The sequence below is a fragment of the Lepus europaeus genome, chromosome 15 (genome assembly GCF_033115175.1).
Source record: "Lepus europaeus isolate LE1 chromosome 15, mLepTim1.pri, whole genome shotgun sequence".
Taxonomy (NCBI): Eukaryota; Metazoa; Chordata; class Mammalia; order Lagomorpha; family Leporidae; genus Lepus; species Lepus europaeus.
In genome coordinates this window covers 95,406,001-95,431,592 of record NC_084841.1, presented here as the reverse complement: position 1 = coordinate 95,431,592, position 25,592 = coordinate 95,406,001, and the positions used below count along the sequence as shown (strand labels likewise).

General features: G+C 44.5%; 1 protein-coding gene across 3 annotated transcripts in view; it reads right to left on the bottom strand.

The window, feature by feature from the left end:
* Positions 1-25,592, bottom strand: part of CERT1 (ceramide transporter 1) — a 112,182-nt gene that overhangs the window by 11,009 nt on the left and 75,581 nt on the right. For 2 of the 3 annotated variants that reach the window (XM_062212572.1, XM_062212570.1), the window contains exons 9-16: positions 19,297-19,383; positions 16,796-16,888; positions 16,205-16,282; positions 10,094-10,189; positions 8,299-8,431; positions 6,760-6,830; positions 2,073-2,201; positions 1,468-1,597 (exon numbers count right to left, since the gene is read on the bottom strand). In XM_062212572.1, the coding sequence (XP_062068556.1) occupies positions 1,468-1,597; positions 2,073-2,201; positions 6,760-6,830; positions 8,299-8,431; positions 10,094-10,189; positions 16,205-16,282; positions 16,796-16,888; positions 19,297-19,383 (817 nt within the window). The remainder of the gene's footprint in view (positions 1-1,467; positions 1,598-2,072; positions 2,202-6,759; positions 6,831-8,298; positions 8,432-10,093; positions 10,190-16,204; positions 16,283-16,795; positions 16,889-19,296; positions 19,384-25,592) is intronic. The other variant, XM_062212571.1, reaches the window with a different exon arrangement.

The window sequence follows — 25,592 nt, the reverse complement described above, 5'->3', positions numbered from 1 at the left end:
CTCTCTGTCTCTCTCACTCTCTTAACTTTGCCAATAAGAAAACAAAAAACAAGACTATTACATCTTCTCTCCTATTGCTTTTAGGTGAATTTCTAATAAAATGGCACTTAAAGGGCTGGTGCTGTGGTGTTGTGGGTAAACCCACTGCCTGCAATGCCGGCATCCCATGTAGGTGCCAGTTCACGTCCCAACTGCTCCACTTCCAATCCAACTCCTTGTTGATGCTCCTGGAAAAGCAGTGGAAGATGGCCCACATCCTTGGGCCTCTGCATGCGCGTGGGAGACCCAGATGAGGATTGTGGCTTTGGCCTGGCCCAGCCCTGACTGTTGCGGCCACTTAGGGAGTGGAACCACCAGACTCACCTTCTCTGTAAGTCTGACTTTCAAATAAATAAATCAATCTTTTAAAAAAAGACTCTTTAAAATCAGGATTTACATTAGTGACCTAGAGATGAAGGTTTTTTTTTTTGTTTTGTTTTTTGTTTTTGGACAGGTGGAGTTATAGACAGTGAGAGAGAGAGATATTAAGAAAGGTCTTCTTTCCATTGGTTCACTCCCCCCAAATGGCTGCTCCGGCTGGCACTGCGCTGATCCGAAGCCAGGAACCAGGTGCTTCCTCCTGGTCTTCCATGCGGGTGCAGTGCCCAAGTACTTGGGCCATCCTCCACTGCCCTCCCAGGCCACAGCAGAGAGCTGCACTGGAAGAAGAGCAACCGGGACTGGAACTTGGTACCCATATGGGATGCCGGCGCTGCAAGTGGAGCATTAACCAAGTGAGCCATGGTGCCGGGCCCTAGAGACGAAGTTTTTTTTATTTTTATTTATTTATTTGACAGGCAGAGTGGATAGTGAGAGAGAGAGACAGAGAGAAAGGTCTTCCTTTGCCGTTGGTTCACCCTCCAATGGCCACCGCGGCTGGCGCGCTACGACCGGCGCACCACGCTGATCCGAAGCCAGGAGCCAGGTGCTTCTCCTGGTCTCCCATGGCGTGCAGGGCCCAAGCACTTGGGCCATCCTCCACTGCACTCCCAGGCCACAGCTGAGAGCTGGCCTGGAAGAGGGGCAACCGGGACAGAATCCGGTGCCCCGACTGGGACTAGAACCCGGTGTGCCGGCGCCGCAAGGTGGAGGATTAGCCTATTGAGCCACGGCGCCGGCCTAGCGGTGAAGTTTTAAGACTTACTTGTTTAGCCTCAGTTTCAGAAATTCTCATTTAGTATTTCTAAGAGAAAATTCAGGCATTTTGTTTTTTAATAATTGCACCTCAGATAAACCTCATTGACTATGATACTGCCACTTTGCAAAGCTAGGTATGTGTATATTCAAAGTCTCCCAGACAATTCTAATGTACCTCTCTCCAAATAACAATCAGCCATCTACAGGGTAAGAACTAACAAGGCAGCTGCTGTACAGCGCTTAGGAAAATCCACAATGCCACGCAGCAAAAACAAGGAAACAAACACTCACCATTAGCTACGTAGGTAATCTTGCATAGAATGTTGTCCCTGCTGATCTCCTGGTTTCCTTCTGGTGGGCTTACTAAGGTTTGACAAATCATAGCAACATTTATTTTGGCACGGACACATCGATTGTTTAGCTGTCAAAAACCAAAAACAAAGCAGTATAGGAGATACCCAGCACTGCATATTCCTGTTGGTCTAATATCACCTTAGGCTAACCCAAATCACCAAATAAAGACATGGCAACCTCATATGACACCAGCATTTTCCCTCCTCCTCTTAATTAGTAAATGGAGCCAAACTACAGGAGAAACAAAAACAAACAAACAAAAATTAACAGTAGCGGAAAACAGAGCACAGACAACTCTAGGATGTAGACTTCTAACACCAGCCCGGAGCTGTCTCACCAAACCTCAGAAGGCAAGTGAGGCAGCTCTGGAGGGCTGCTGGTGGTCCTGACCGTGGCCTCAGACCATGGGCTACCTGGGTGTAAGCAGCCAAAATCATGGACACATTAGCAACCCCAGGCTCTGCAGGTACGGTTGTGTCTGTCACCTCCGCCCTGCCCTGTGTACTTGGCTTCATCCCTGGGCACACACACACTGTACTTACAGGAGCACTGTCGTGATCCACAGAAAAGTTACAGACTATCCACGTCTCAGGGTCATTTTCAGACAAGGCTGGTATCTTTCGGATGGCAGAAAGATATAACACATCTCGCTGAGACGCAGGCCACACTCTCTATGCAAGAAGTAAAAATCTTTTCAAAATTTGGATTACTTTTCATTCAGATGAAACATGGAACTAAAAGCAACAATGTAAAACCCCTGACTGTCTCGCGGAAGGCCCCATCTGTCCAGTTTACACGGCACAATGTAAAACCCCTGACTGTCTCGCGGAAGGCAGAATCTGTCCAGTTTACACGGCACAATGTAAAACCCGACTGTCTCGCGGAAGGCAGAATCTGTCCAGTTTACACGGCACAATGTAAACCCCTGACTGTCTCGCGGAAGGCAGAATCTGTCCAGTTTACACGGCACAATGTAAAACCCCTGACTGTCTCGCGGAAGGCAGAATCTGTCCAGTTTACACGGCACAATGTAAAACCCCTGACTGTCTCGCGGAAGGCAGAATCTGTCCAGTTTACACGGCACAATGTAAAACCCCTGACTGTCTCGCGGAAGGCAGAATCTGTCCAGTTTACACGGCACAATGTAAAACCCCTGACTGTCTCGCGGAAGGCACCATCTGTCCAGTTTACACGGCACAATGTAAAACCCCTGACTGTCTCGCGGAAGGCAGAATCTGTCCAGTTTACACGGCACAATGTAAAACCCCTGACTGTCTCGCGGAAGGCAGAATCTGTCCAGTTTACACGGCACAATGTAAAACCCGACTGTCTCGCGGAAGGCCCCATCTGTCCAGTTTACACGGCACAATGTAAAACCCCTGACTGTCTCGCGGAAGGCAGAATCTGTCCAGTTTACATGGAAATCATTTGGAGACATCCTCCAAGGCTGAATTCTGAACCAAGCTGTCGACTGCAGAACAGCATAATCAAAGCAACAATGTCCTGTTTATTGTAACTGTCCACTGTAGCCATTTTTCAGAGTACAATTCACTAATATTTGTTTCATTCAGAGTAACAGGGAACCATAACTACTATCTACTCATGAACCTGAACAAAAACTCTATCCCTGTTAGGCAACAACTGACTGTCCCCTTTTTCTCACAGCCCCGGTAATATTCTGCTTTGAGATCAAAAATTTAGAAAGTTAAGGTTGTAGGGCAAAATGGATTGCTTCTTTGATGTTGTAACATACTTGAAAGAATTTCCAATAACCCACAGCAACTATTTCAACTTTAAGATAAACAAGGAAACACACATCCATAATGCAGCACAGGTCTCTGATAACTGCATTGCTTTTTCTTACCAATTTTTCTTAAAAAAGATTTACTTATTTGAAAAGCAGAGAGACAGAATGAGAGACAGAGATACCTTCCATCTGCTGGTTCACTCCCCAAATGCCCGGGGCTGGGCCAGGCTGTAGCTAGGAGTCAGGATCTTGATATGGGTCTCTCATGTGGGTATAAGAGGCCTAAGTATTTGGCCGACCAGTTTTTGCCCCTCGGGAGCGTTACCGGGAAGCTGGAGGGAAGGGCAGAGTAGCTGGGAGCACGACAACACACTCTGACTGACACATGATGGGGCAGCTTAGCCAGCTGTGCCACAACGCCCATCCCACTACCTACTTTGAAGGGCAGAAAATAAACTCTTATCCTATTTCAGCCCACCGTAGCCAAACTTGGGTCTTACCACCCGGCGTGTTTCCTGCTTCTTGAATGTAACCAAGGGCCACCAACAAGGTGTCAACACAACACACACCACTTGGAAAGTGAAATGGTTCCTTAGTAAACATGGATAACTTCACCAAGCTGACAAAAGTAGAACTGGGCAGAAACCAACGGAAAAACCTTCCTACACTTGCCCAACTACTGTAGAACTGATGGGTACAGAGCTACCGTGATGGAAAGATGGGACATTTAAAGGAAACTTATTTCAATATTCAAAAGACAATCTTATGTCCTTTTGGGAAAGAAGTAAAATTTAAAGAGAAATATGGTTTAGTGTTTGATTTTGATTTTGCTAAAAAGCTATTCCAGGACAATTTGTTTATTGTGTGCTGGGAAATAATAACTGACTTAAATTAATGTCTTAAATTACATATAAGACATTATTTTATTCAGTTTTAGTTTTACTTTTCAATCCAACACAATCAACCTGACCTCACCCTACCGACCTATGATTTGCCAAAAGAAGACTGCCGTGACTGTTCCCCAGGATCAATTCTCTTCAGACAGTAACACTCTTCTGATTCCAAATTACCCGGTTTATCTGCATTAAACATTACAGGACGGTTACTTAGACTTTGGTCTATGGCTCAGCATGCAGAAGCTGAAGCACGGTCTTGACTGGACCTGCTCCAGCTCAGATGTCAGCCAGACCCTAACTGACACCCTGCGCTGCAGCACTGTCTCTGGTGAGCAGCCGCTGTGTAAGATGAAGGGCAGCTCACGGAGAGTAGACAAGCCTCAGCCATTTTTCATATATCCAACTCAATGAAGACAAAGATGAAATACCACCAAATGACAAAAACGCAGCACCAACTGAATGATTTTTTTGGTGGCTCTCCCCAAAATTTTAATTTATTATTCTGGAAGTATACTTTGGCAACTTTCAGAAAAGGAACAGAGCAGAATAAGGTGAGAGAAATATTCTGTAATTTTAAGTGTCTACAAACACTGAGGGAGAAATGACATGAAAGGCAATCAATTTAAAGTGCTGTGTTCTGTGGTCTGGAGTGAGAGCAGTCTCACAGCAGCCACACTCACCCCTTCCCCTTGCTCCCAGGTAACACTCCGACCACTCCGGGTAACACTCTGATCACTCCGGGTAACACTCCGATCACTCCGAGTAACACTCCGACCGCTCCGGGTAACACTCCGACCGCTCCGGGTAACACTCCGACCGCTCCGGGTAACACTCCGACCGCTCCGGGTAACACTCTGATCGCTCCGGGTAACACTCTGATCACTCCCGGGTAACACTCTGATCGCTCCCGGGTAACACTCTGATCGCTCCGGGTAACACTCCGATCACTCCGGGTAACACTCCGATCACTCCGGGTAACACTCTGATCACTCCCGGGTAACACTCTGATCTCTGATCACTCCGGGTAACACTCCGATCACTCCTGGGTAGCACTCCGATCGCTCCCGGGTAACACTCTGATCACTCCCGGGTAACACTCTGATCTCTGATCACTCCGGGTAACACTCCGATCACTCCTGGGTAACACTCCGATCGCTCCGGGTAACACTCCGACCACTCCGGGTAACACTCTGACCGCTCCCGGGTAACACTCTGATCACTCCCAGGTAACACTCTGATCACTCCCAGGTAACACTCTGATCACTCCCAGGTAACACTCCGACCGCTCCGGGTAACACTCCGATCACTCCGGGTAACACTCTGATCACTCCTGGGTAACACTCTGATCACTCCCAGGTAACACTCCGACCACTCCGGGTAACACTCTGATCGCTCCCAGGTAACACTCCGACCGCTCCGGGTAACACTCCGATCACTCCGGGTAACACTCTGACCGCTCCCGGGTAACACTCTGATCACTCCCAGGTAACACTCTGATCACTCCCAGGTAACACTCCGACCGCTCCGGGTAACACTCCGATCACTCCGGGTAACACTCTGATCACTCCTGGGTAACACTCTGATCACTCCCAGGTAACACTCCGACCACTCCGGGTAACACTCTGATCGCTCCCAGGTAACACTCCGACCGCTCCGGGTAACACTCCGATCACTCCGGGTAACACTCTGACCGCTCCCGGGTAACACTCTGATCACTCCCAGGTAACACTCTGATCACTCCCAGGTAACACTCCGACCGCTCCGGGTAACACTCCGATCACTCCGGGTAACACTCTGATCACTCCTGGGTAACACTCTGATCACTCCCAGGTAACACTCCGACCACTCCGGGTAACACTCTGATCGCTCCCAGGTAACACTCCGACCGCTCCGGGTAACACTCCGATCACTCCGGGTAACACTCTGACCGCTCCCGGGTAACACTCTGATCACTCCCAGGTAACACTCTGATCACTCCCAGGTAACACTCCGATCACTCCAGGTAACACTCTGATCACTCCGGGTAACACTCCGATCGCTCCCGGGTAACACTCCGATCACTCCGGGTAACACTCTGATCGCTCCCGGGTAACACTCCGATCACTCCGGGTAACACTCCGACCACTCCGGGTAACACTCTGATCACTCCCGGGTAACACTCTGATCACTCCAGGTAACACTCTGATCACTCCCGAGGCCCCCAGGGTAAGGCCATGCTTCCCACTCCCATTGTTACTTTCATCACAGGAAACTAGGATTGACTTATCTACTCGGTAAGGACTCTTTGTTCCCTATAGTAGAAAAGTGTTTACATGCATTCCAGAAGGTTCTTTTCTAAATTTAACATGTGCATAAAGAAAAATTAACTGCAGATCTTTACCAAACACTGCCTCTAGATTCTATTTCTGATTCTTGCCTGTATAGATTTCTGCTCTAATGAAGGACAAACATGACATTTGTGAATTAATGAGGTCTAGATCTTCTGCGGCATCTGATTACCCACCAAATTTTATTTTAGAAAATTTACATTTGAAAACAGCCTGAATTACAGTAGAATCCCTTTGGGATGGATAGAGAGGTCTTTACCTTGTGCGTCTGATAAATGATGATTGCATTATCAGCTAGTGTTTCCACCACATGGAAGTTTTCTATAGTTGCTGAAATGGAAAGAGTAATATTAGTAGAAAAAACATGCACTGTCTTTTTCTAGAATACGATAATGGACATTATACATTCCTGGGGCTAAATCCGGATGGAAAGTAGTACTTAAAGCAATTAACCACTACTGCATTACTAGGGTCGAACTAATTCCTGGGGCTGGCGCTGTGGCGTAGCGGGTAAAGCTACCGCCTGCAGTGCTGGAACCCCATATAGACACCGGTTCGAGTCCTAGCTGCTCCTTTTCCGATCCAGCTCTCTGCTATGGCCTGGGAAAGCAATCGAAGACAGCCCAAGTCCTTGGGCCCCTGCACCTGCGTGGGAGACCTGGAAGAAGCTCCAGGCTCCTGGCTTCAGATAGGCGCAGCTCTGGCCATTGTGGCCAACTGGGGAGAGAACCAGCAGATGTACCTCTCTCTCTACCTCTGCCTTTCCTTCTCTCTCTGTGTAACTCTGCTTTTCAAATAAAGTAATAAATCTAAAGAAAAGAAAGAAAAGAGAGAAAAGAAAGGAAAGAAAGACATTCCTTAAAGTATAAATAACTCCTCCCTCTGCCCCATTTATTGAAGTTAAATGAGTTGTTTAATCTAGAGTTAAGTGACTATCTTTGTGAAAAAACGTCAAATCTATAAATGATAAACATCTTAGGAGGCTGAGAAATTTCTTTATTTACAAAATTTGGTGTTGAAGGGGAACACAGACACTAACTGTAACTCCAAGCTAACCATAGTATGATTCATTTACTATGAAATCAAAACTGTTCAGCAGAGTGTGATAAAGGATAAACATTCTGTTTCAGTTCTGTCTTTTCACTAACTGATTCTGTGCCTTTGACAGGTCACTTGACCTATGGGAGTCTTACCTTATGTGCGTGTAAAGTGAGAAATAGTACTGACAGTAATCTACCATGGAGACTGAGAGGTATCAGAGCACATGCTACACTACCCTAAGGAACACTGTCACAGTGAAAAGCTCCATTTAAATGTGAGGTGTGTGTTGTGTGTATACATACTTTCTGTTGTTAAATATTTATTTATTTGAAATGCAGAGTAAAGAGAGACAGCGAGATAGACAGAGAGAGAGAGATCCTCCATCCACTGGTTCACTCTCCTAATGGCCACAATGGCTGCTTCTGGGCCAGGCCAAAGCCAAGAGCCAGAAGCTTCCTCTGGGTCACCCACATGGATGGAAGGGGCCCAATACTTGGGCCATCCTCCACTGCTTTCCCAAGTGCATCAGCAGAGAGCCAGATCAGAAGTGAAGCAACCAGGACTCAACCAGTGCCTATACAGAATGCCAGCACAGCAGGTGGCAGCTTAACTTGCTATGCCACAGTGCCGGCCCCTATCCAGATTATTTTCCACACTGACCTTAGAAACTACAGTTCAGATACAGAAAACTAGGTTCAACTTGATGTGAAATTCAAAATAATCATTAGCTTAAAATATACAAGTAACAGCAGCTTACTTTCCCAGTCATTGCGAACATCAACATTCCAGAAGTAATTGCAGACCTCATGTCCTGTGACACCTCTAACCGCATGGGTAGCTTTCAAAGGATCCAGAACGATTCCATTTTCTTCTACTTCTCTTCTGTACACCTAAAGAGGGCGTATTTAAAACTGTTTGAAAGATTAAAAAGCAAATCCCTAGAGACTAGAAAGTCTGCTGTTAAGCTGTTTTAGATTTTAAAAAATCCTTCATTTTTTATTTATTTGAAAGACATGGTGACAGAAACAGAGAGAGCATCAAGAGACAAAGAGAGATCTTCTGTGTGCTGGTTTACTGCCCAAATGCCTGCATAGCCAGGGCTGGGCCAAGTTGAAGCCAAGAGCCCAAAACTCCACCCAGGTCTCCCAGGCCAAAAGGTAAGTACAGGAGAAAAGAGCATGCATCCTGGGCTGCTCTGGACCTGCTCCTGGGGTCAGCTCTGCACTGACTGGTTAGCAAGACCTTTCAGCAGCTGAGCTAAAGCCCCCTTTTCCAACCAGCTTACCAGAGCATCTCCTTTGCCTCCTCTATTTCAATTTTCTTCCCTATTCAAGAGGAAATCCCAGTATTAATAATGTATCTCATTTGCAAGGATAACTGGTTTATACAAAAACCCTAAACACATAATTTGCTTTCACTTTCTTGGTCCTATTATTTTTGTTAAAATGTCTCGTTTGCATCTCCAGATGCAGCTCAGATATTTCTCCTCAATGTCAAGCATTCTAAAGACTTGAAACTGCAGAGGTTTTTCTTTCCTAATTTTCTTCAGCACTCATCTGTACTCTTCATCTAACACATCATCAGATGGAGTCAGCAATGTTCTTTTAAATATCAATATCCCCTTTACTCAACTAAAGCTTTAGCTTGGAAGGAGTCAGATTAAATCTCTCTAGATCTTCAGCTTCAATGTCTTGGGACTGAGGCAGCCCGGAGTTCAAGCTGCTACTGCTATCCAATCCATGTCTGCAGCTCCCATTCCTTGCTCCTATTCTGTGTCTGTGTTTAGTGATTGTGAACCAGATTAGTTGAGCAATGTTCAAACATCAAAACAGGTGCAAGGGCAGGCATCTGGCACAGCAGTTAGGATGCAGCGTGGGACATCTGCATCCCAAATTAAAGTGCCTGGACTCAAGGCCTGGCTCTGCCTTCAATCCAGTTTCCTGGTAATGAGCCCTGGGGGAGACAGCAGATGACGCTCAATTACTTGGGTCCGCACTACCCACAGGAGAGGCCCCGGCTGAGCTCCTAGCTGCTGGCTCTGCACTGGCACAGCCCTGGCTGTTCTGGCATTTGGGGAATGAACCAGTGAATGCAAGATATTTTTGTCTCTGTCTTTAAAAATAAATTAAGAAAAAAAAAAAAAAGCAACCTTTTTTAAAAATGCAGTGAGAAAACAAAAAGGGAGGTATAGGTATAGATCAACAGGGAGAGAAAGTGAAACTTAGGCACAGCATTCAGTGTACTTAAAAAAAACAAAAACAACTAAACACACAAATCAAGGGCCATCAGCTAAATGTGATCTGTTCATATCTAAATTCTCCAATTCTTTCTATGACCTAGGCAAAACAACATGGTTTGGTGATAGATGCATATGATAAGCACAAAGAAATAAGTACAAGTGAAACCGGAGAAGCACAGAGACATTTTATTTCTAATATCTGGTTCTTCGTTGATGGCAGTAACTGGTTTTGAAGTGATTTGAAGATGCTGTCCCCATTCATAGCAACAACAATGAGAACCAAACAGAGCTGTCACGGTTCAGTGGGGATTACCTTCATCTCTCCTTCTTCTACAACCAGCTGCCAATTGGCATCGCCACCCACATCCTGCAATGAGTAAGTCATGTGGTTCTGCACCATTTCTTCAACCTTGGAAGGAAAAAGCAAGCGGTGAGGATCCACGTTCCGCAGGTGTGTCACGCTCTGAACAGAACGGTACTCAGTCTTTCAGTTCAGAAAGGACGCGGTTAGAAAGCGGAGCGAGCACACGCACAGTGGTTAGTGGGCAGGCGGCTTACGTTGTCGGGAGAGTTCAGTCCACATTCCAGACACGCAGGTTAATGAAGAGGAAAAAATGCAAGATGCTTTTACTCAAGCAACAGACTGGCCTCATCTGCACCAAGTGACCGGAATCAGCATTTCTGGGGAAATCAAAGCTTCTATCCTTTACAGTACAGAGATGATGTCTTACAGTGGAAAACCATGAACACTAAGGCAGGGACACACAAAGGGGTCATCAGCTCCAGTGTTCCTCCACTTCAGAGTACGCAGGGATACCAGAAACCCAGTTAGATGTCAGAGATCTGACACAAAGGGGAGGCAATTTCCCTTATTTCACTGAAAAACCTTGATGTTATTATAAGATAAACTAACTTACAAATAACCAAGCCCCAACCCTATTGTGCTAATTCTTTAGGGGTAATTCAAGCTTTTACACGTAATCACCTGTTAGCTCATCTTTCTAAATTTCTGAATAAGCTCCTTTTACTGAAATTTAAATGCCTTTAACATTCACAAATTACACTTTTGTAGCTTCCCTAAGCAACAAAAACTGAACACACATTGCACACTCCTAGAATCTTCAATCACATGTATCGGGAACATTTCACATGTGCATCCTTTGTAACATTTGCTTCCCAGTCTGAAACATGTTTTTAAACAGAACTGAGGTGATAAATACTGTTTACACAAAATAATGTCATATACATACATCATAGTAGGCAGAAAGCAGGTTGAAATTATGTACATTATACTTCTATTTAAAAATGTATTCCTACAGTTCACTACTATTTCCCCTCAAGACTACTTTGTGGGTTAGGACTGCAGAACAAGGACCCAGTCCAGGCCGGCTCTGAAATAAGCACACACTGGGTGTCAGGCAGAAGATCTCCAGCTCTCACTCTGGAACACTGTTTCCTTTTCTTCTTTGTTTTTTTTTTTTGTTTTGTTTTTTTGTTTTTTTGTTTTTTTGACAGGCAGAGTTAAGGCAGTGAGAGAGAGAGACAGAGAGAAAGTTCTTCCTGGTCTCCCATGCAGGTGCAGGGCCCAAGCACTTGGGCCATCCTCCACTGCCTTCCCGGGCCACAGCAGAGAGCTGGACTGGAAGAGGAGCAACTGGGACAGAACCGGTGCCCCAAACGGGACTAGAACCCGGGGTGCTGGCGCTGCAGGCAGAGGATTATTCAAGTGAGCTGCAGTGCCAGCTGGAGCACTGTTTTCTATAGCAAGGGATGCCACCCATGTGAGGTGCTCCAGTATATTCTATAATTTCATAAAGTCTTAATTAGAAAATGCAACTGCTTTCAGAGGGCCAGGATGATAACAAAGGATTCTAAGTTACAAACACATACAAAATGTGTCTCACAAGTAACCACAAGTAGTGTTGCCTTCATCCATCAGCCTGTATCACATTATGTTGGGATAGTTTTGTCCTCTTTAGATCCCAATCTTACAATTCTTTGGGTTTGACTATGGGGTTTCCGGTGAGAAACAAGGGAGTTCAGAACACCTGAGTTTATTCCAAGGTTAGGCAGAAGGAAATGCTTCCCAGAAACAAGTCTTACTCTAAATGGGTTAGCTGTGCAGGAAGGGTGTGAGGAACAGGGGACTGCAGCAGGTGCTGTGGTGCAGCAGGCAAAGCTGCCACCGCCTGCAGTGCCGGCATCCCACATGGGCGCCGCTTCCTATCCAGCTCTCTGCTATGGCCTGGGAAAGCAATAGAAGATGGCCCAAGACCTTGGGCCCCTGTACCTGTGTGGGAGACCCGGAAGAAGCTCCTGGTTCTGTAATTGGCACAGCTCTGGCTGTTGTAACCATTTGGGTAGTGAACCAGTGGATGGAAGACCTCTCTCTCTCTGCCTCTCTGTAACTCTCTGCCTTTCAAATATATAAACAAAAAAAATTTTTTAAAAAAGGGAGGGGGTAATTTTATTCTGTTAAAAAATACTTCTGCTTGGCCAGCACCGCGGCTCAATAGGCTAATCCTCCTCCTGCGGCGCCAGCACACTGGGTTCTAGTCCCGGTTGGGGCGCCGGATTCTATCCCGGTTGCTCCTCTTCCAGGCCAGCTCTCTGCTGTGGCCCGGGAGTGCAGTGGAGGATGGCCCAAGTGCTTGGGCCCTGCACTCCATGGGAGACCAGGAGGAGCACCTGGCTCCTGCCTTCGGATCAGCGCGGTGCACTGGCCGCGGCGGCCATTAGAGGGTGAACCATGGAAAAGGAAGACCTTTCTCTCTGTCTCTCTCTCTCACTGTCCACTCTGCCTGTCCAAAAAAAAAAAAAAAGGAAAAAAAATACTTCTGCTTTGCAAAAATGTACTTACATCTAGCTCTTTTTTCAGAAAGTATGAAGATAAGTAATGTGTTTTTATTTGGGAGACTATCTGAGTTAGGTTGTTCAAATATTTGAGAAATTAAATGTTACTGATTCGTGTTTCTATCCACAAAGAAAATCAGATTCCACAAAACCAAACGAATAGGTGAGAGCAAAAGTTAATGCACAAAAAGTACATTTAACAATGTCCTTCTAAATAAAAAAAAATTCCTAAAACTGTACCTACAGAAAAAGTTTCAGTCTTTTCTTCTAATATACTCCCCTGACTTAAAGAGAATAGAAAAAGCTCAACAAAGAAACACTTAAGGGTATTCAGTGCTATGCTCCTAGGCAGTACAACACCACCCCGTGGTGGCCTCTCCAGAGGGTTCAACACGACACCTGCAGGAGCCATCTTCCTCAAGGTAACAACAGTAAGGTTAAGAGGACAACCATAAAGACTTGTATGTTCCTGCAATCAAATTCGGAGCCAAAATCACCACAGGTCGAGCGCCTCGGTCCCTGGGACTTCAATGCTGTGCCAGCACTCACCCGAATGACCTGCTCTCTGCTGCTGAGCTGTGACTCTACGGCTCAAAAGGACGTGAGGCCTTTACATCTGAGGCCAAGACGAAAACACAGGGTGGCTGCTGTGGTGCAGCAGGCTAGGCCCCCGCTTATAATGGTATTCCATATCAGAGTACTAGTTGAAGTCCCACCTGCTCTCCTTCCAATTCAGTTCCCTGCTAATGCATCAGGGATAGCAGTGGAAGATGGCCCAAGCGCTCGGGCCCCTTGGCATTTATGTGGGAGACCTGGTTCCTGGCTACTGGTTTCAGTCTGGCCAGTCCAGAGCTGTTGGTGGCCATTTGGGGAATGAACCAGTGGATGGATGATCTGTCTCTCCCTGTTTTTCTTTCAAATTAATGTTTAAAGAAAAAAAAAAAAAAAAAAAAAAGAAAACCTGACCATTTTATTAGGCTAAAAAATCGACATTCTATAATACAATACCTACTGTCACTTAGGAAAAAACTGGATCAAAATCAATGAAACAGGTGAAAAGTTTTGCTAGTTGTTTTTTTTTTTTTAAAAGATTTTATTTATTTGAAAGAGAGGTGTAGACAGAGAGAAAGAGGTCTTCCATCCATTGGTTCACTCTCCAAATGGCCAGAACAGCCAGAGTTGAGCCTATCTGAAGCCAGGAAGCCAGGAGCTTCTTCTTCAGGGGCCCAAGGACACTAGCCATCCTCCACTACTTTCTCAGGCACATTAGCAGGGAGCTAGATTGGAAGTGGAGCAGCTGGGACTTGAACTGGCATCCATATGGGATGCTGGTGCTGCAGGCCGGGGCTTTAACCTGCTGTATCACAGCACTGGCCCCAGTTTGCTAGCTTTAATTAGGCTAAGCATAATTTCAGGAATCACGGCTCTGAGTTTTATAGACCTAGAATTGAATATGCTAAACTAACATAAGCAGCATCTTCAAAACCAATGAACTATGGAAAAATGGAGACAAAATACATTTGAATAAGAGATGCTATCACTCCAAGTCTAACCTATTCCATCTCAGATTTCAATATGATGCCATTGTGGGTGTTCACTAAATTGGATTTTTCTAATATTATTAACACAAACACGTGAAAATAAAATTGTCCTCTAAGGGTTCAAACATAGTTCAGGTCTCTTTCTACAAACCATGTGAAAGGAACATACTCACCTCTATTACTACACAGAGGGGCTAGCTGGGAGGAATCACTTATTAATGACGAATTAAGTGTGTACTGTTAACCCATAAAAAAATGGCCAAAGACATAAAGAAATGCAAATAGGCCAGTGTCGTGGCTCACTTGACTAATCCTGCGCCTGCGGCGCCCCCCGGGTTCTAGTCCCAGTTGGGGCGCTAATGATACCACACTGTTTAGAAAAATACTTGAAGATCTCAATGTTATTTTCTTCAGTTCACCACTTTTGGTACACAAAGCAGTGTCGGGTCCATCATAAGCACTACATATGAGGTATCTTTTACACTACAAGCAAGGTATCTCTTAATTTATATATCTGAGTAAAATAAAAAGTTGTGTAAACAATTAAGCTACAACTCAAAGTCTTAAAACATCAAGCCCGTGCACCTTAGTGACACAGACGTCTGCACTGTGCAGCTCCCCTCTGGCTGACACACAGCTGGGGCTAGCATGCAGGGTTGGCCTCTGAAGACCCCGGGCATCATCACCGCCTTACATAGCCTCTTTGCTCTTACGACATTTTCACTTGTATTACAACTTCTGCGTTCTTACATTTCAAGGGAAAATGGTGACCAATACTGAGGCTTTGAGTCTGTGATTTTATTATCTCTTATTATATAGTTTTGTCACTGATTCATTCTACATAATTTTTTTTGAAAGCATGAATAGAAGTAGGAAACACTGTAGCATGTTTGGCTAAGAGTAATTTCTGATCAAGGAGTGTTAAGTCTTTTTCTCAAAGATATTCAAAGACAAAAAAAGCTACAAAAATCAAAAAAGTGTATTTCAAGTCGGTCTCTTCTGCAGCCATAGTTAAAAACTAAGCTTTACTTGTACATGTAAAATAACAGAAATATTATTTTACACTGTGACTTTCAAAAACTTTTATTGGAAATTGATAAAGAAAACATGATGTAAAGGAATTATTCTATTATATTTGCAGTAAAGCTCACACTTCCTGAGGCCTCACCAGAGCCAAGCTCTGGGTACGTCACAACAGTGAAGCGCTGGAAAGCTAGAAAACTAGCTCCAGATGAGGCAGCTAACCCGGATGTACAGAGGGCTCAGGTACTTCACATACTTGTAAGATAACATAATGTGATTTAATAAAACACAAACACCATAAGGACATAAAGATGTGAAGAGTAAAAAAAGTTTTTTAAACTAACGCTAATTTAACTAAACAAGCATTCCTCTGACCATAATTTTATCTTGTTTTGTGGGTAGAGACTGCATGCACCCAGCTTCCCGCCTTATATTTCTAAACACTCAGAGATGACAAACAGAAGTAGTTTCCATATATTTTTAGAATATCAACAGGAATATTAACTTATAACATCCAAGGGTAATCTGCATAAGGAAAATCCAACTTGCTCAACGGGAATGAACAATACAAATATTTAAAAGTACTTCCTTGCTGAATGTATTTGGGAGATATTTTAAATTAAAAATGAATCGGCTGCTATACTAAATCCATCCTGCAGATGAGAAGATGGTCATGAAAACTGCAAAATCTGGACTGAAGGAACAGATTTACACGATTTATAAGAAACATAACCTCCGCTCCCTTCAATTCAATTTGAAAATCTTTCTGGAGTACCTCCTATTTGACAAGATTCCAAGCCGGTCACAGTGGACGATATAAAGTCAGGGGCACATGCAAGCCTGAGAGAGGAACTGTTTAGTATACAAGGAAGATCTTTTTAATGCTCATTGTTACTATTCAAAACTTAAAACCCAAACAGGTGGTCCAACCAAAAACTTTCTAGAAACTGGGCAAGCAGGCTGAAACAGAGCACAGAATGAAATCCATCTGCACATTCATACAGTACCTGGGAGCTGAATCTGTGAGCATCGTCAGAGGCACTGACTAGATCAATGGAAGACATGGAGGAAGAGCGACTATAGGGCTACCAGAGACAGACAAAGAAAAAACCAAGTCATCAGAACAAAGGCACAACAGAGCATCCTGTACCAACTTCCAAACACACGATCAAAGGAAGAAAACGAGGCACGTATGAAACAAGCACAGCAGCAAGTGCTGACTCCGTGACCCGTTACGGATTAAGTCCCAGAGTCTCCCGAAGACTGCAATGCTTCCAGTAATAGAAAACAGTACCACTTAACCCCAGAGAAGGAGATTCACAGAACCAACTACATTCTGGCTGTTCTAGACTAGCCACCAGTCCCCATACACCCAGCCCTCTTTTTGACTTCCCCCCAAAACAGATCATTCCCTTCTGAACAAGATAACCAACTGTCTTAGACTATGTATACTGAATTCAACATATGAAACAAACAAAAAAACCAAAGCTCATTACTTAAATTCATTCAAAAGAGGAGAAAACTATACTGCAAGATGGCTCCATCAACAGTGAAGCACCATGCAGGGTGTGTCCGCAGTAACTGTGACATCGGTTTACCTTTTGTACAAATCTGTGAGTCCCTGCAGAAGAAAAGGCATCTCCAGACGGCAAGGATGCAGGCCAGTGCAACCTGACCTTTTCACTCTGTGACTAAAAAAACATGTTACGATGAGAAGTTTTTAAAGTATACTTTTGTAGCATAGGCATGCACAATATAACCAGGAACTATCAACATTTAATTTGTAAGCACTTTAGTACTTATAAATACTTGTATTAAGAAACTACAGACATCCTGTCCCAAACCTGACACTGTAGGGATCCCAACACATTATTCTCTTTCTGACTCCACAGACACAATACACCAGGCTAAATTCTTTGATTTTGCTCCTCATCAGAGCCCCCACTACCTGCATAGCATCATTTATTACGCATCAGTCTAACATTGTTGCCAAATTTCTTCTATCCCAACTCTGTGCCAATCACGCCAATCACGTACTTGGTCAGTGCCCTGTGGGGCTGGCCCCAGCTTCTAGACCATCAGGATCCTAGCACTGCTTGCAGTACTTAGGTTCCTAAGAACAGCTCATGTGTGTGTCTCTGTCTCTCTCGTGACAGCAATCTGCCTTCATCTCTTCACCTTACTCTTGGCAAGGTGCCACTCAAGCTCCTTCCCCTTCTGCAGCTTGTCTAGTGTCTTCTCCTGTATTCAACAAATACTCCTAAAAGCAATGTACCAGAAACTGTATTGTACAGTGTGTGTGTGCCCATCTTAGGGTAATTTCTACATAATGCTGTATGAACACAACTCAAAAATGTGTGATGTGTGTCACACCTGGAGAACACGGAGGTCTTGGCTGTGCTGTCGACAGCTCTGTCCAACAGATACTGAACATGGAAATGATCTGAACCCATGGAACTGAGTTCTTCAACTCTGGATCACCAGCACACCATGATTTATCTTGGTGATACTGACATGCCTCGCTATCAAGCAAGGAAAATCACAGTATCTTCAAAGACTTATGTAGAGCACCTACCAGTGTCCAGAATGGACATAAATTAAATGATCTGACAGTCTCATGAATATTTCTAAGATTTACGGAAGTTTCCATTGAGTCTCTTAACTAGTGTGCTGCTGTCAGTAGGGTACCATTTTGTGAGCCAGAAGAGATCTTATGAATCATCATCTCATTCCTTTTTCTACTGATTAGAAAAAACCAAGGCCCAGAGAATCTATGTGGTAAGCACACAGTTGCGCAGTTAGTCAGTAGTAAAACTGAGAGTAACGCTGAGTTGTCTTGACCCCAGATTTCCCTACCCCTCCCCAACTTCCTCAACCTCAACAAAAACAAAGTGGAGGGAAACACAGCAGATCACTTCAGACTTCCACAACACAACAGTGCTGTTCTAGGGCACTGCCGTCGACTTAGAAAAGCAGAGTCCATCTGAACTCCAAGTTGCTACTCTGAATGCTTCATAACATATTTTGCATGTAAAAATGAGTAATAAACTTTACAAATTAACCTGTTGTGAAATGAATTTTTGATTACTAATTTGAAATATAATGAAACACTAACAAGACAGGCAAATAGGCACAGCTGCAGGTGATCTAACCTTAACCAAATAGATCAAGAAATGGGCGTGTGCTCGCTCGCTCTCTCTCTGCCTCTCCTCTCTCTGTGTAACTCTGACTTTCAAATAAATAAATCTTAAAAAAAAGAAAAGAAAGAAAAGAAATGGGCACAATGGTCATGACTGCCTCACAAGAGGGAGTGAACCAGCCAACACACTGTGCAGGTTCGTTTCCAGCATGAAATTTGTATATATGTGATCATTTGCAAGATGCTCAACAGCCTGTTTATCCAGATTTGTCCCCCTAAAAGGCTAAGTAAGTTTCTACAGCAAGTAGCACAACTTAAAGTTGGCGGGGGCGGTGGTGGGAGTGTTGGAGAGAGTAACTAAAACTCATCCTTAAGCACCTAAGTTCCATCTAGTGGTAAAATATCGTAACTGAAGTGCTGCTGAATTAAAAGGCAAGAGATCAAATTAATCATGAACTACTTAAAAGATCTGAGAAATGCTTCCTCTGATTTCCACAGGAAGAAAGCTGGTGTAAGTGCTAGAATTCAACGATGGGAATGAAGTCCTGAGCAAGGGAAAGGTGGGGAAAAACTCAAGGTGAGACAGTAAACACAGTGAAGGGGCTAACAACAAACCTGCACGGGTAAAATTTCTGATCACCTTCTTTTAGATTTTGTGGGCTATTTGGTGAAGAGAATGTAAAGAGAGTTTTTAATCAGAATAAATATGTGCCTGATATTAACAGAATGGTTGAAGTTGGATACTTCAAGGGAACAGGCAGGATATTTCCACTTCAGTTCATATTAACCATGCGCACTTACTTCAAGCAATCACTGAACTTCTTTCAATTGCTTGGAAATTGGTACACAAAAGAACAGATTTATAACATTTTTCCAATTCTATTTCTATGAAATAACATATATCAAAGAATGCCTATGGTGTTAAGGTGGATTCCAGCTTAGGGTCTTAGTAGCAGATACCTGTTCTTCTATTTTGTCTTGTCTGTCAAGAGCAGCTTCAACAGCATCAAAGAACTCCTCTTCATTGATCAGACTGTTTGGGCCTTCCTGTTCAAACACAGAAAAAAACAGTGGTTGATTCAAGGCCACAGAGAATACTGAAAACCTTAGTGTTCCATTCATGGAGCACACATTTACCAGACAAGTCAAGAGAGCAGGTAACGATATCACAAGGATGAGGAACAGGCTCTATGGAAAACCCACCAGTGTGACACTTACAGCCCACTCAGTACTCACACAGTTACTGTGTGCTGACCAACACTAAGGAAATGCAGAGCTAAGTTTATTTTGGTGCAAATCAGTGCAAGTGAGGGAGGGTGTCTTGAAAATCTCACAAAAAGTATGTTATGAAAAAAGTATGCATGGATTTGAAAAACTCTTGCACTACAATAAATGTGACTAAATCCATTTTCTGTAAACTGTTTCAACAGTAGCACACTACCCATATGTTAAGGTAACAGGGTAGGGCCTGATGACCTGTGGACCATGGGTCACATTCACTCTGCCCCTTCCTTTAGTTGGGCAAAAAAGCAATCATTTCATGACATGGCAAAACTGAAACATTGGTGTCCATAAATCAATCACACACAACCATCTATGTACTGTTTATGGCTGCTTCTGCGCTGCAGGACACAGCCAAGGGCTTGCAAAACTGATGGCAGAGACATAAAACTGGAGAAGAGTAGTGCAGAGCTGTAGCAGGTCTACAGCCAATAAAAACTATAGAGTTCAGAGAGGGATCTTCCAAAGGAGGGCTAATCATTCTATGGAGAAAGAAAAGTTGGGCTGCCCCTTGAAAGTCTGGTTATATGGCAGAACAGTGGGCATCAATCACTTGGAGAACCTGTTACACTGAAAATTCCTAGGTGCCCATCCTCCGAAATCAGGTTTTGTTATTATCTTATTTTGTAAAATTTCTTGACTTATTTTAAATGTAGGTAAACAAAGAGAGAGAGAGAGACAGACAGAGACATAGAGAGGCAAGCAGAGATAAATCTGAGAGAAATCTTCTATCCGCTTGTTCACCCCCAAATGGGGGCAAAGGCCAGAGCTGGGCAGATCCGAAGCCAGGAGCCAGGAGCTTCTTCCAGGGCTTCCACATTGGGGCAGGGGCCCAAGCAATTGGGCTATCTTCTGCTACTTTCCCAGGCCATTAACAGGGAGCTGGATCAGAAGTAGAGCAGCCGGATCTTGAACCAGTGCCCAAATGAGATGTTGGCTCACCAGACAGTGGCTTTTACCTGTTTTGCCACAGTGTCAGGCCTCCAGAAATCAGTTTTTTAAAAAATTCATATATTTGAAAAGGTGGGGGGGGGTGGGGTGGAGATGGATCTTTGACCCACTGGTTCACTCCTCCAAATAGCCACAATTGCCTGGGTTAGGCTGAGCTGAAGCCAGGAGCCATGACTTCATCTGGGTCTTCCATGTGGGTGGCAGGACTCCAGGTAGATGGGCCATCAGGTGCTGCCTCCCAGACACATGAGCAGGAAGCTGGAAACAGAGTGAAGCTAGGACTAGAGCCAGACAATCCATGATGGGATACAGACATCCCACGTGGTAGCTTAACCCACTGTGCCTGGATGCCCACATCCCAGAGACTACTTTTCAAAAGGTATTTGGGGGCTGGCACTGTGGTGCTGTAAGTTAATCCTCTGTGCAGTGCCAGCATCCCATATGGGCACCAGTTTAGGACCCAGCTGCTCCACTTCTGATCCAGATCTCTCTGCTATGGCCTGGGAAAACAGTGGAAGATGGTCCAAGCGCTTGGGCCCCTGCACCCACATAGGAGACCCAGAAGAAGCTCTTGGCTACTAGCTTCAGATCGGCGCAGCTCTGGCTATTGTGGCCAATAGGGGAGTGAACCAGTGGATCGAAGACCTTTCTCTCTCTCTCTCTCTCTACTTTTGACTCTCTGTAACTCTGCCTTTCAAATAAATAAATAAATCTTAAAAAAAAAAAAAAGTATTAGGTGGAGACCAGGTGTACAAAGTAGGTGATTCTTGTGCAAGTGTGACCTCAGCTGTATTAGAATATGAAACTATACAGTACAAGGGTGGGTATTTGGTGCAGAGGCTGGGTGCTGCTTGGGATGCCACATCCCATACGGGAGTGTTTGGGTTTGAATCCTGGCTCCATTCTGCTCAAGTTTCCACCTTTCTGCTAATGCATGCCCTTGGAGGGAGTGGATGATGGTGCAAGTACTTGGGTCCCTGACACCTATGTGGGAGACCTGGATGGAGTTCTAGGTTCCTGGCTTTGACCCGAAACCTTCCTGCCCTGCCCTCGGCTGTTGTGGGAGCATTTAGGGAGGGAACCAGAGGATAGAAGATCTCTAAATTATTTAAAAAAAAAAAAAAAAGAAGTTTTTAAAAAGGACTTTGAAAAACATCCTTTTATTTTGCCACATGTGTAAAGGGAAGGAACTACCTATTGCTAAACCTATTAGGCCCTCTTTGTCTTATTTGCCCTCATGATTTCTCCTGCTAAGGACTCTTTAATTTTTATTTCTGAAAACTTACTTTATTTGAAATGCGAGAGAGAGAGAATCTTCCATTCACTGGTTCACTCCCCAAATGGCCGCAACAACCCTGGTTGAAACTGGGAGCCAGGAACCAGGAGCCTCATCTGGGCCTCCTATATGGATGCAGGGGCCCAAGGACTTAGCCATCTTCTGCTGCTCTCCCAGGCACATTAGCAGGGAGTTGGATCAGAAGTGGAGCAGCCATAGGGGATGCTGGAGTTACAGGCAGCAGTTTAACCCATTATGCCACAATGCCAGCGGCCCCTTAAGGGAGCTTTAAGAAAGACTGATCTCTGGATTCTCTTGCCCTTAAGCATGCTGGTGGGGCTCCACTATAAGCTCTCGCTTCTTTCCCCATCCTTTAAATGTAGTTACTCCTGTTTCACATAGATGATCCTCAAATTTCAATGGTGTTGATCCCACAAACCTACAGTAAATTAGAAAAATGGCAAACTGGAGTGCATTCAATACACCCAGCCGGCTGGCCGCACCAGAACACAGCAACACGGCGCACTGCAGAGCCCTACTGCTCACCCTCATGATCTGCCAGCTGCCTGACAGCGCTCGAGTCCTGCTCCTGGCCAGCATAAGAGAAGGCACAATGTAGAGTTCCAGGTGTCACTGTGCTGAATCATACTGCTTTTGCACCACCATTACGTGGGAAAATTAAGTCGATAAATCAAAGACCATCTGTAGTGGCTCTACCTACATCATTCTCACTCATTTCCAAGGCTTTGGCCATGGTCTTATGAGTTCTCAATTCACAGGCAGACCATTACTCTTGGGAGCTAGACTTTTTATGCTTAATCATGTACAGGCTTCCTCATGGGAAACTCCCAATGAATGGGTCTGCTGCTCTCTCTAGCCATGCAACCTTAGCCTACCCCTTTGCATGTCAATGCAGCACACTGTTTCCCATGATGCACCCAAGCCTCTTTAAGAATTCTGAAGATGTCAAGATGAGCATGTGTACAGAGTTCCACGCAGAGACCCCATGGACACATTCCCAGAAGACATCACGCGTACTGAAACCTGCCTGAATTCTACCATGTTTGTATATTCTAATAGAGGGGTCCACTGAGCTAGAGGGCTTGCTCTCCCTCTGTACACCTCATGGTGTGTGTCCCTCTTCATGAGTTTGCCTGTACTCATGCCTGAATGTATTCTCCCTCTCTCTTTAAAATAAATCCTGCTCCCATTATCATACACTTAGTTCATGTGGGAGCAAGAATGTTGGACAGACAGCCGGGAAAGCCATTCCTACAATACCAACATAGCTTCAACACAAACAGCTTGCTCTGCTCCAACCTCAGCCCAAGCTGTGACTCAGGCCCCACTTCCCTCAGTCCTGCTTTCCAAACAGGTGATCAGTCTCTACCCTCCCTGCTTCTGTGCAAATCCAGCAAATCTACATTACTGGGGAAAAGTCCCCAAGCCCTGAGACATAACTGTCACCTTCAATCTACTCTTCTCACTGCAACAAAGAATGGTTTTCCTAAACCGGAGACCTGAAAATGTCATGTTCTTGCTGAAAACCCAGTATTTCTAATGGCTCAAATGTCTTGAAGACCTAGGCTGGGTTCTGGGCTCCTGACTTTAGCCTGGCCCAGGCCACGCTGTTGCAGGTAAGTTGATTTGGGAAGTGAACCAGACGATGGAAAGTCTTCCTCTGCCTTTCAAGTAAAATGGAAATCAATAAAGATTGAGGAAAGAAAATCCAACACCTCAGGATCTGAAGAGGTTCTCCTTGGCCCTTCGAGTCACTCTCTTCCTACTCCTTTTTTTTTTGACAGGCAGAGTTAGACAGTGAGAGAGAGAGACAGAGAGAAAGGTCTTCCTTTGCCGTTGGTTCACCCTCCAATGGCTGCCACGGCCGGCGTGCTGCAGCCGGTGCACCGTGCTAATCTGAAGGCAGGAGCCAGGTGCTTCTCCTGGTCTCCTATGCGGGTGCAGGGCCCAAGCACTTTTGGCCATCCTCCACTGCCCTCCCGGGCCAGACTCCGGCGCCCCAACCGGGACTAGAACCCAGTGTGCCGGCGCCACAGGTGGAGGATTAGCCTGTTGAGCCGTGACGCCGACCCCTACTCCCTCTTCGCATCTGTAGACTCCGCAGAGTAGTGTTCTGGCTCCTGGTGCCTGGAGCAAACACTCTCTTGGGGCTATTCACCTGACCAATGCCTCCTTACTTTACTCATTCTTAAAGTTTCACTAAAGTGCTATTTCCTCTGGGAGTCCAGCCCTCACAGTTAATTCCAGGGGCTACAAGTGCTTCAGAGAACACATCATCAGAATCACTAACCTATATTCTCCTCGTACACTTGGAGAAGAGGTTATCAGAATCACCCATGAACTCCCCCGTATCAGTCACACACTCAGAGAACAGGCTATTTTAGCTGTGCATTAATTAAGCGATCTAGCAGGATCTGCCTCTGCCCACGTCCTTACTAAAGTCTAGAGTGCCCCAGGGCCCAGCACTGCAGTTTTGAGAATGGACTTAACGTTACAAAGTAATTTCCAAGGCTGTAGATGACAGAAACATTTAAGCTTTGCTTATTAACTACAACATCACGAAAACTTAATAACCAAAATAATGTCATAGTTTGAATTAAGCCCATGCAATATGTAATACACGATTCTTGTGTAATACAGACACAAGAAAAAATAGATGGTTCCAAACTCTGAAAAGGTTGAAGAAAAGGTATCAGTTTATGTAAGAATTTAAGTTTAACTAGAAATTAAATCTCACAGGATTCAGTGAGGGGAAAAAAAAAATTAGAGTATCCTTAACCATTCACTCATTTAAGAGAGAAAAAAAGGGGTGTTTCAAATAAATATCAAAGGATGTGTACTGAACAATGCCAGAGGAAACAAATAGACTCCAAAGCTTCTCGACCTTTTGGCTATGATCAAGTGTAGGAATAAAAAAGATTCCAGCTTTGTAACGTAAGCTTAAAAATTCAGATACTTCAACAATACACTTAAACAGACCACTAAAAACAAAAACACAAAACCCAACAACGAAACACAGAAAATAATCATTTGAAGTGGACAATGCTTTATAACCACAATGCCAGATGAGAAGAAAGGCAATCAGAAACAGGGGCTGGCACTGTGGCACAGGGCGTAAAGCTGAGACGCCGGCATCCCATATGGACACCAGTTTGAGTCCCAGCTGTTCCACTTCCAAACCAGCTCCCTGTTAATGGCCTGGGGAAAGCAGTGGAAGATGGCCCAAGTGCTTGGACCCCTGCCACCTATGTGGGAGACCCGGAATAAACTCCAGGCTTCTGGCTTTGGCCTGGCCCAGCCCTGGCCATTGCCACCATTTAGAGAGTGAACCAGCAGATGTAAGATCTGTCTCTCTCTGACTTTAAATAAATAAAATAAACAAACAGATAAATAGGACATTAAAGATAAAGGGATGAACTGCATGCAGGACCCAAACCGTCTTTTGGCAAAATCAACAACCACACGCTAAAGAAAAGAACTGCAAAAGTGAAAGGAAAATTCTATCCATCTTCCCAATCAACCAGAAAAAGAAACTTAAAAACAGCCAAAGGCCAAGGAAGAGTTGTTAAAGAAATACGAATGAACGATAAAATATATTTAAAAAGTCAACAGTTATTCCCAAGCTAACCTAAAATAGTGAAACAATCTGCCTGAGAATAAAAATTATAATAGCTTATATTTCAATGATTCAGATTTTTAAAACCCGCAAGAACAGCTAATTATATGA